The sequence below is a fragment of the Ovis canadensis genome, chromosome 5 (genome assembly GCF_042477335.2).
Source record: "Ovis canadensis isolate MfBH-ARS-UI-01 breed Bighorn chromosome 5, ARS-UI_OviCan_v2, whole genome shotgun sequence".
NCBI lineage: Eukaryota > Metazoa > Chordata > Mammalia > Artiodactyla > Bovidae > Ovis > Ovis canadensis.
In genome coordinates, this window is record NC_091249.1 from 120,568,281 (window position 1) to 120,580,448 (window position 12,168).

The following is a 12,168-nucleotide window of genomic DNA, read 5'->3' on the forward strand; positions in this document are numbered from 1 at the left end:
AGAACCCCATGGACAGAGGAGCCTAGTGGGCTGCTGTCCATGGGGCCACAAAGAGCTGAACACGACTGAGCCACTAGCATTCACACTCACGTAGTGGTAGAAGTAGAAACCAGACTCTGTACTCTCCTTTGATTCTGTTTGGGATTTCTCAGTTTTTAAGTCAGTAGGATGGGCTTTGGCTAATATAAAATGGAACTTTGACCGTTAAGTTTTAGGTCTCTTCAAGTGATGAAACTTGAGGGCTTCCCTCATAGTTCAATCAGTAAAGAATCTGCGTGCAATGCAGGAGACCTGGTTTCGATTCCTGGATTGGGAAGATCCCCTGGAGAAGGAAATGGCAATCCACTCCAGTACTTCAGCCACCTGATGCGAAGAGCTGACTCACTGGAAAAGACCCTGATGCTGGGCCTTGAAGATTGAAGGCGGGAGGAGAAGGGGATGACAGAGGATGAGATGGCTGAATGACACCACCGACTCAATGGACATGAGTTTGGGTGAACTCCGGGAGTTGGTGATGGACAGGGAGGCCTGGCCTGCTGCAGTCCATGAGGTAGCAAAGAGTCAGATACAACTGAGCGACTGAACTTAACTGAACTGCTTCTTGCCTGGAAAATCCCATGGACAGAGGAGCCTGGTGGGCTACAGTCCATGGGGTCGCGAGAGTCGGATACGACTTAGCGAGTAAAGCACTAAGTGATAGAAACAGTGCAGGCTGTCTTCGAACTGGTTCTCATTTACCAGGGAGGCCCCCGTGGCTTACCCATGAAGGATTCTCATGACCTGGGGCAGTTTAGTTTCTGTGGGTGATAAATATAAACAAACAAACAACTGTTTAGTGTAACCAGAAGATGTATGATTTCATTATTAATTAGAAACATTTCAAAGAAACATAACCAGCTCTGAGTTGTCTCTATTTGTTGTTAGCATTTGGCCTCCTAAAATAACAGATAACTTGCGTCCTGCTGTGCTCATGGCTTACATCCCCCCCTTGTTTCTGTCGCACGTTTGTCATTGCACCTTGGTGGTTTTAGGGATGCTGTTTCCGCTGAGCCTTTGTCTGCCGTTGCTGTGCAGGATCAGGACCAGCCACGTGGCAGAGGTAATGGTTAAGGAAGTCGGAGGAGCAAGGATGAGCAGGCACAGCAAGAAGGCAGCACCAGAAGAAGCCTTAGTGTTCCTGGAACCCATGACGTGGGCAGCCCACGTGATCAAGAGTTAATTCCATAAAAACATATGATTCAACTTTTAATTCTTTAAAAATGAAGTTGTTTATGATGCTTCTCTGATAATACTCTCATTTCATCATAATCCTCTGATAGAAGATTTTTAAATATATGTATTTTATGATATGGTGACTAAGACTATAAGTGCTAACTCTAAATGCTAATACTGTGTGTACCTATGTCTGATAGAAAAAACAAATAATCTTGCAGTATAGGATATGTATTACGCGTCAGCAGCAGTGCTCGAGGAAGTATTAAAAGATTATGAACATTGCAGATTTTTCGGATAACTTTTAATTGGTCAATTAAAGGGAGGAACATAGGTAAGAAGTATTTATAACTGCTGTTAGTCCTACCAGAAAAAAATTGCTATCTTCTTTAACTTACTGTTTTTTTTTTTTTTCCCCTAATATGTGCTCAAGTTCTGTGATACCATCCCCGTACTTGAGAAACCTCTGGCAGAGCAGGACTGGTACCATGGTGCAATTCCCAGAATAGAAGCGCAAGACCTGCTAAAACAGCAGGGAGACTTCTTGGTGCGAGAGAGTCATGGGAAACCTGGTGAATATGTCCTTTCTGTATTTTCTGATGGACAAAGGAGACACTTCATCATACAGTATGTTGATGTACGTTTCTGCTTCAGTTCATATCTATATTTTGATGTAGTTGATTGAGGTATACTTATAATACAATGATGATTTGTGGTAAATGCCTATAACAGTAACTTTAGCACTTAATGCTTTTTTAAATTCAGTGCTCCAAAATGCACTGAAATGTTCATCTTTTAAAGGAAATATGCATTTAAAAATATTAAGTTAAAAACAGTTACAATTTACATTAAATTTAAATGCATTACTATTTAATATTTTAAATTAACTTTGTTTATGATCCTTTAAAAATGAAATATATGATTATTACAATTTTTTTCTAGAGAAACTAATTATGATTTTTATGCTCTTAAAATTGGACCTTGAAATTCACAAAAATGTTGCCACAAGATTTTTAAGAAATATTTTATTAAATAATAATAATGAAATACCTTAATGAATGAGATGGTGATAGTTGAATTTATTTATGATTCATTGAGGATTAAGGGGTTTTTTCCATATAAGTATAAGCTTTTATTTGTTGCTGTTAATGAACAGTAAATAGAAATTTAGAAAGATTTTTAAAAGTGATCAAGTCACATTGCTTGTTATACTGATTTATTTATTGAAGTTTAAGTATTGTAAGCTGTTTCCTTTTTTGTTGCATTCTTTATTAAGCACTAAACAGATGAAGAGTGATTTCAAAATTCTTTAACTTTAGCCACTGAGAAATTTTAAACTTTTTGGCATAGGAAGGAATTAATGCTTCTGTTTGTCATTTTTTAACCTCAACATTTCAAACAGCATGCATTTTCAAGCTGGCTGCCTATAGGATTTCAGTAAATGTCCAGGCACTATAGCGACACTAAGTACTTACAAGAAGATTGAACCACTATCATTAGATGAATTTCAGGAGGTTTTAGGAACATATATGTTCCAGTTCATACATAGTTCATATACATATAAATTCATCTAATGATAATACATTACATTTTATCTCTGTGTTACATAGATATAATTCTGAGGTGAAATTCACATATCATAAAAATAACCATTTAAAAGTGGCATTTGGTATAGTCACATCTAAGAATTATATTTAAAGGAAAATAGATGCTGTTCAGATGGGTTAAGATAAGCCTTTTAAAGTGTATATTACATTAATTTTGTATAGTATTCAGATCTCAATGTGATGATTATAATTGTCTGCTCTCATACATCAAACTTACTGTTTCTAATAGTATGTCACTCCTTATTTCCTTGGCAAGCTGTTTTATAATTTGCATCTCTCTTTAAATTATGGTGTATTGATAGACACCCTTCCTCCTTACAACCTGTGACCATGTTGGCAATATTTGTAAAATGGTGTGAGAATTTGGAAGGAAAGAGGGTAGGTGAAGTATGAACTAACTACAATTTATATGAATGTTTCCGTCTATTTTCTAAGCTCTAAAAGTTACTATTTTGAAATGTTTCATACATTAAGACTGAAATATTTCTTTTATTACCTATTATAGTTTAAAATGTAACCACAGGAATTTAAATTAGTTTTTTTTAGAAACAAAATGGAAAGGGTCCACTTGGAAATTATGACTTGTCTTCATATTTCCATTTTGTTTTAAGTAACTAAAGTGAACAGTATTATATATTCTAAAAATGAGACATTGTTACAAGTTCACATTTAAAGATTTTATTTGGCTTCCTCTGACACTGAAATTTTGCAGAGATCTCTATTAAAGAAGAGAGTGCCTATGTTTCTGTAAATGCCTCCAGTTTTCCGCTGCCTAATTTTATTTAATTTGCCCTCCTTATATAATGTTGAGTTCTTCAGTCATAAGAGTTTTGAGGTAGAATAGAGTACTGGGAGAAATTTTAATTCTTTTTCCTTTTTATGTAGGTGATTCTTACTTGGTCTAAAATTATTCCATTTCCTTTGTCATATACCTGTTGTCTGGAAGGGTTTTATAAATGGGGGAAGTCATTACCAGATATTTATTATATTGCCTATTGGAATTTTATTCCAATCAATGACTTTATAATCCATTACTAGATTATAAAAGCTGTACGTAAGGGGACAGATGTCCTCAGAGAGGAAGATATAAAGACATACAGGATTTTAGAAAATGGAAAAATGTCAAGTAGTAGACCAATGGAAACTTGGGTTTCAAGCCCAGATATGTACATGATAAGCTCTGTGGTTCGGGATGTAATGGGGGTAATAGCCGATACAGTGCTTGTGAGACTCAGAGAGTGAATGAATATGTTCTTATTAAGTGCTGTGGAGACCATTAGGCATTTTTACCATTGTTTGAACACTTTATTTGAGAAAACATACAAACGTGCTTTGTATGGAATATCAATGTAATTGGAGAATTTAAAAATTCTTTCTGGTTCCTGTTGAGATTTATTTGTGAAATTTAAATAATAGTGGAAATGTTATTTTAGAAATCATATATTTAAGTTTGAGGCATTCATTGAACACAAATAATGTTACTTTTAGTAACGTTGTCTATGCCAACTAGAATCTCTTTTGGCAGTTAGTTTGAAGCTTTATTTTTGTATGCCTATCAGTTATCTTACAACATGGTGTGAAGCTGCGTGCTGTGAACATTGTGGCTGACCTACATGGATGCAGATACGTTCAATTTTTACCTTCTTACTATGCTAGCAGAGAATGTCTGTTGTTTTAGCTAGTTCAAGCCGGGACAACTACTTTTTTTTAAATTTAAATTTATTTATTTTAATTGGAGGCTAGTTACTTTACAATATTGTATTGGTTTTGCCGTACATCAACATGAGTCCACCATGGGTGTACACGTGTTCCCCATCCTGAACCCCCTCCCACCTCCTTCCCCGTACCAGCCCTCTGGGTCATCTCAGTGCACCAGCCCTGAGCATCCTGTATCATGCATTGAACCTGGACCGGTGATTCATTTCACATGTGATGCTATACATGTTTCTATGCCATTCTCCCAAATCATTCCACCCTCGCCCTCTCCCACTGTACTTTTTATTGGACGTTAATATATTAAGCGTATCTAAGTATCTGAATCTCAGTGTAATTCTAGTGTTACTTAGTGACCTATTCCATGGTGATTAACCTGTTTATGGTGCATATTGTAAAGTCACAGTTAGAGTTTGTACCTAAAACTATTTATCTTGTGTCATAAATATTGGTAGATTTTCATAGATTCAAATAGCATTGTTAAATTTCATATGTTAATGTATAATCAAATCCTTGCTTTTGTATAAGATAAACAAAAATATGTGATAAAGTATTATAGAGGAAACTTTTATGCTGTTATTAATAGGAAAGTACCAATTCATATTTCTCTGATTTATTTATCTGACACATTTGCTAAAAACACATTTTGGTAAAGTATCATTTTATTCATGTTGGCAAGGTAGGAAGGTGAAATTAAAAATGTATGGCCTACTGCTTGGTGAGTTTAATACCTGGTAGGTGAGACATTAGTAGAATTTATGAACAGAGAAACATTAAAGATGCAGAATTAGAGATGACTGAACCAAACACTTGGATTAACATCTGATAATGAATTGAAAAATAGCAACATAGTAAATATTTTAAAATAAAACTTGGGGGAAAGTCCTCTGTGTAATTGCATATCATTATTTTTTATTTCTTCATTCATTTCAATCAAGAGGTACTAGTTGAGCAAGTATTCTGTAGGACCCTGGGATGTGGGCCAATCAAACAGAAATAACACAAAAATGTAGGCCGCGAGCAGTAACTATGTGAAATTAGGTATCTCAGTGTGTTATATCATCAGTTCAGTCAGCAGGTGCTTATTGGATGTCTGTCATGTGCTAAGTTCCACTTTGAACTGATGGATTAGTCTCTGAATGTACCAGACAGGTTTGCTTTGTTTTGTTGCCACAGTCTCTAGGCTCTTTGAACGACCTTTTAAATCCATACGATGGGTCTTCAGATAGGCTGAGCGAAAGTATACACATCCACAGTTTGTTTGGATGACAGTCAATTCCAAGTTTGTAGCCTTGTCCTTGCATGCTTAAGATTCTTTTAACTGTTTCACTACCCAGCCATTCAAGGATTCAAGAGAAGGCAGTATATACCTTGAAGTCAAAATGAAACCATCATGAGAGACCATTTCCTGTGCCCCAGGCACACAGAGAGGGACTTAGGAGGCTTCCTCCATAACAATAAAGCAAATCCATTCCAAACCGTGATTAATTAATTTCCAGAAAGTACTGATTGAGTGAGTGCTTTTAAGGCCCAGACATGTTACGATGGAGCTTACATGCTGGGGAGAATTCACGCTCATTTGTAAATCGCATACAATATATGAATTTATAAACCATAGTAAATGCTATAAAGATACACAGTGCTCTGAAAGCTTTTAATTGGAAAACTTAAGGAAGTTAACGTTTGAGACAACATCTGAGGAATGAATAACAGTTAACTAGGAAATGCCATGCCAGGATCATTTTAATATTATTCCTCAGGTTCCCCAACCTCTCCTGTTTACTGGTTTAACTGGTAACATGTTACAACTAGTCAGCGTGCTCTTTTTATCTGAGAAAGCTAAAATTTATGTTTTACATTTTTAGATTTGGGTATTACCCCAGAAAGGAGTGTTTTAGCATTTTGCTTGCTTTTATTCAGCTTATTCATCTTGGCCTCTTTCAGAAATGATTTTCCTTCTTTCCTTTTTATTTTTTTCTGAAGCATGCTTATCCTCAATTTTTTTTTCAGATCTCCTCAGGCATAATATTTCAAATTAACATTCATTGAATCGCCTTCTCATTTTTATGTGCTTACGCTATTCTGTCTGACTTTCTTGCATAATAATAGTCTTCTGGAAATATGTGTAGCAACAAAATCTGATTCTGCTTTTTATGTGTTTTTCATCAGTATGCATGATTGATTCTTAAGTTGCACAGTGATGAATTAGGAATGAATTCTGGATATTGTGAATGTTTTAAAAACAAAAGTAATGCATACTCTTAGTGAAAATTCAGAAATATGTATCACGGAATGTGTGCTTCACAGTAACACCCTCTTATAGACTCAGGGAATATTCTTTGAGATTTAAAACATATCTAATTGTATGTATCTATGTAACTCTTATTTTATAAAATTATTTTTATGTATACTTTTTTTTTAATGATATATTACTTGATTTTTTAAAATGTAGTACAAATGACAATCAACACAATTTTGTCAGAATTTGTGGAAATTTATTCTCTACTACTGTTTTTATTGCTTCTTTTGAAATTCACATAGAAATCATTAGTAGCTCCAAAAAGAAATCTCTTATTTAAAAATGAATATGAATTCTTTCAGTCACATTATCATTAAAGCCACATTAACAGTCACATTATTATTAAAGTAGAGAAACTTTAAAAGTGTCTATTTATATGTGAAACCAACCTCTTAGCTGAATTGTAATACATCTGTACAGATTTGTACAAGGTCAAATGTAATATTTGGAATTTTGAGTGTATCAAGAAACAAGTCTTCAACATTTTTTGAATGTATTTTCTAGTTTTTTAAAATAGAAGTATAAATCGTCTTCCAGTACTGCATTTGTTTCGGGTGTACATCATAGTGATTTGATGTTTTTGCGCAGCACAGAATGATCACCGTGGCGGTAGTTGTGACCTGTCCCTGTAAAGCCATCGCACGCTACTGACTGTGTCCCCACATGTGCTGTGCACTGTGCCCCAGGACTTCCTCGTTGTGTAGCTAGAAGCTTGTACCTCTTAATCTCCCCTACGTGTTTCTTTCATCCCTCTGCCCTCTTTCCCTCTAGCAAAGACCACTTTGTTCTCTGTATCTATGAGTCTGTTTCTATTTTGTTATTTTTGTTTTTTAAATTCCATACATAATATTTGTCTTTCTCTGATTATTTCACTTAGCATGAAATCTTCTAGGTCCATCCATGTTATCACAGATGGTAAGGTTTCATTCTTCTTTATGTCCAATTAATATTCCAGTGTGTGTGTGTGTATATATCTTCTTTCTTATCCATTCATCTATTGATGGATACTTAGGTTGATTTGATATCTTGGTATTGTAAATGATGCTGTAATTAACATAGGGATGCCTATATCTTTTCTAAGTAGTGTTTTTATTTTCTTTGAAAAAATACCACATTGTGGAATTGCTGGATCATATTATACTTCTTCCCAGGTGGCACTAGTGGTAAGGAACGCGCCTACCGATGGAGGAGACAGACAAGGGTTCTATCCCTGGGTCGGGAAGATCCCCTGCAGGAGGGCGTGGCAGCCCACTCCAGGATCCTTGCCTGGAGAATCCCAGGGACAGAGGAGCCTGGCGGCCACAGTCCTTGGGGTCTCACGGAGGCAGACAGTCCTGAGCGCGCACATATTGCAGTCCCAGTTTCAGTCTTTTGAGCAAGTGTGACACTGTTTTCTGTAGTGACTTCACCAAGGTACATTCCCACTGATGGTGCACAAGGGTTCTGTGAATGGACTGTTCTTCACCGTAGTTGCTTAGATGAACTTTGTGAGCAACCGGCCTTGGCATACAGCAGGAAAAACAAGACCTGGAGCTGAGTGTGGCTGTGATCATGATCTACTTATTGCACAATCAGACTTAAATTGAAGAAAGTAGGGAAACCATAGGCCATTCAGGTATTACCTAAATCCAATCCCTTACGGTTATACAGTGGAAGGGACAAATAGATTAAAGGGGTTAGATCTGATTTACAGAGTGCCTGAAGAACTGTGAATGGAAGTTCATAACATTGTACAGGAGGCGGTGATCAAAACCATCCCCAAGGGGGAAAAAAAATGCAAGAGGGCAAAGTGGTTGTCGGAGCAGGCCTTATAAATAGCTGAGAAAAGAAGAGAAGCGAAAGGCAAGGGAGACAGGGAAAGATATGCCCATTTGAATGCAGAGTTCCAGAGATAGCAAGGAGAGATAAGAAGACCTTTTAAATGAACGGTGTAAAGAAGTAGAGGAAAACAACAGAATGGAAAAGACTGGAGATCTTTTCAAGAAAACTGGAGATATCAAGGGAACATTTCATGCAACGATGGACATGATAAAGAACAAAAATGGTAAGGATCTAACAGAAGCAGAAGAGATTAAGAAGATGTGGCAAAAATACACAGAACTATAGAAGAAAGGTCTTTAATGACCCAGATAACCAAATGGTGTGGTCACTCACCTAGAGCCAGACATCCTGGAGTGTGAAGTCAAGTGGCCTTAGGAAGCACTACTATGAACAAATCTAGTGGAGGTGATGGAATTCAGGTTGAGCAACCTAAAATCCTAAAAGATGATGGTGTTAAAGTACTGCACCTAATATGTTATCAAATTTGGAAAGCTTAGCAATGCCCACAGCCCTGGAAGTGGTCAATTTTCATTCCTATCCCAAAGAAGGGCAATGCCAAAGAATGTTCAGACTACCATGTAATTGTGCTCATTTCACGTTGTAGTGAGGTTATGCACCAGATCCTTCCACATAGGCTTCACTAGTGCATGAACCGAGAGCCTCCAGATGTAGAAGCTGCATTTACAAAAGGCAGAGGAACCAGAGACCAAATTGCAAACATTCATTGGATCATATAGAAAACAAGGGAATTCCAGAAAAACATCTACTTTTGCTTCATTCTCTACAAGAAAGCCTTTGACCACGTGGATCACAACAAACTGTGGAAAATTCTTAAAGAGATGGGAATACTAGACCCCGTTACCTGCCTCCTGTGAAACCTGTTTGCAGGTCAAGAAGCAACAATTAGAACCAGACATGAAGAGCAGACTGATTCCAAACTGGGAACAGAGTGCGTCAAGGCTGTACATCGTCACCTTGCTTATTTAACTTCTGTGCAGAGCACATGATGAGAAATGCCAGGCTCGATGAATCAGAAGTTGGAATCAGGATTGCTGGGAAAATACCAACAATTTCAGATATGTAGTTGATACCACTCTAATGGCAGATAGTGAAGAGGAACTAAAGAGCCTCTTGATGAGGGTTAAAGAGGAGAGTGAGAAGCTGACTTAAACATTAACATTCACAAAATTTATATCTTGACATCTTGTTTGACCACTTGCAATTTGCCTTGATTCATGGACCTAATATTCCACATTTTTATGCAATATTGCTCTTTACCAGATTGGACTTTGCTTCTATCACCAGTCACATCCACAACTGGGTGTTGTTTTTGCTTTGGCTGTGTCTCTTCATTGTTTCTGGAGTTATTTCTTTTGATCTCCAGTAGCATACTGGGTACCTATCAGCCTAAGGAGTTCATCTTTCAGTGTCCTATCTTTTTGCCATACTGTCCATGGGGCTCTCAAGGCAAAAATGCTGAAGTGGTTTGCCATTCCCTTCTCCAGTGGACCACATTTTGTCAGAACTCTCCACCATGACCTGGAATGTTAGATCCATGAATCAAGGCAAATTAGAAGTGGTCAAACAGGAGATGGCAACAGTGAACATCAACATTTTAGGAATCAGCGAACTAAGATGGACTGGAATGAGTGAATTTAACTCAGATGACCATTATATCTACTACTGTGGGCAAGAATCCCTTAGAAGAAATGGAGTAGCCCTCATAGTCAACAAAAGAGTCCAAAATGCAGTGCTTGGATGCAGTCTCAAAAGTGACAGAATGATCTCTGCTCATTTCCAAGGCAAACCATTCAGTCTAACAGTAATTCAAGTCTATGCCCCAACCAGTAATGCTGAAGAAGCTGAATGATTCTATGAAGACCTGCTAAGTCACTTCAGTCGTGTCCGACTCTGTGCGACCCCATAGACAGCAGCTCACCAGGCTCCCCCATCCCTGGGATTCTCCAGGCAAGAACACTGGAGTGGGTTGCCATTTCCTTCTCCAATGCAAGAAAGTGAAAAGTGAAAGTGAAGTTGCTTAGTTGTGTCCGACTCCTAGCAACCCCATGGACTGCAGCCTACCAGGCTCTTCCGTCCATGGGATTTTCCAGGCTAGAGTACTAGAGTGGGTTGCCATTGCCTTCTCCATCTATGAAGACCTACAAGACCTTATAGAACTAACACCCAAAAAAAGATGTCCTTTTCATTAGGGGGGACTGGAATGCAAAAGTAGGAAGTCAAGAAAAACCTGGAGGAACAGGCAAATTTGGCATTGGAGTACAGAATGAAGCACAGCAAAGGCTAATAGAGGTCTGCCAAGAGAATGCACTGGTCATAGCAAACACCCTCTTAACAACACAAGAGAAGACTATATACATGGACCTCACCAGATGGTCAACGCTGGAATCAGACTGATTATATTCTTTGCAGCCAAAGATGGAGAAACTCTATACAGTCAGCCAAAACAAGACTGGGAGCTAACTGTGGCTCAGATCATGAACTCCTTATTGCCAAATTCAGACTGAAATTGAAGAAAGTAGGGAAAACCAGTAGACCATTCAGGTATGATGTAAATCAAATCCTTTACTGTTATACAGTGGAAGTGACAAATAGATTCAAGGGATTAGATATGGTAGATAGAGTACATGATGAACTATGGACGGAGATTCATGACATTGTACAAGTCAGTGATCAAGACCATCCTCAAAATAAAGAAATGCAAAAAGGCAAAATGGTTGTCTGAGGAGGCCTTACAAATAGCTATGAAAAGAAGAGAAGTGAAAGGCAAAGGGGGAAAGGAAAGATATACCCATTTGAGTGCAGAGTTTCAAAGAATAGCAAGGAGAGATAAGAAAGCCTTACTCAGTGATCAGTGCAAAGAAATAGAAGAAAATAATAGAATGGGAAAGACTAGAGAGCTCTTCAAGAAAATTAGAGATACCAAGGGAACATTTCATGCAAAGATGGGCTCAATAAAGGACAGAAATGGTGTGGACCTAACAGAAGCAGAAGATATTAAGAAGAGGTGACAAGAATACACAGAAAAACTATAGAAGAGCTCTTCATGACTCAGATAATCACAATGGTGTGATTGATCACTCGCCTAGAGCCAGATATCCTGGAATGTGAAGTCAAGTAGGCATCAGGAAGCATCACTACGAACAAAGCTAGTGGAGGTGATGGAATTCCAGTTGAGCTATTTCAAATCCTGAAAGATGATGCTGTGAAAGTGCTGAATTCAATATGCCAGCAAATTTGGAAAACTCAGCAGTGACCACAGAAGTGGAAAAGGTCAGTTTTCATTCCAATCCCTAAGAAAGGCAATGCCAAAGAATGCTCAGACTACCACACAATTGCACTCATTACTTTGCTAGCAAAGTAATACTCAAAATTCTCCAAACCAGGCTTCAGCAATACATGAACTGTGAACTGCCAAATGTTCAAGCTGGTTTTAGAAAAGGCAGAGGAACCAGAGATCAAATTACCAACATCCGTTGGATCAGTGGAAAAGCAAGA

General features: G+C 37.6%; 1 protein-coding gene across 5 annotated transcripts in view; it reads left to right on the top strand.

Moving 5' to 3' along the window:
- Nucleotides 1-12,168, top strand: part of FER (FER tyrosine kinase) — a 475,599-nt gene that overhangs the window by 239,685 nt on the left and 223,746 nt on the right. For 3 of the 5 annotated variants that reach the window (XM_069592657.1, XM_069592659.1, XM_069592658.1), the window contains one exon: nucleotides 1,646-1,849. In XM_069592657.1, coding sequence (XP_069448758.1) covers nucleotides 1,646-1,849 — 204 coding nt within the window. Of the gene's footprint in view, nucleotides 1-1,636; nucleotides 1,850-12,168 lie in introns of all 5 variants that reach the window. The other 2 variants (XM_069592654.1, XM_069592656.1) reach the window with 1 other exon arrangement.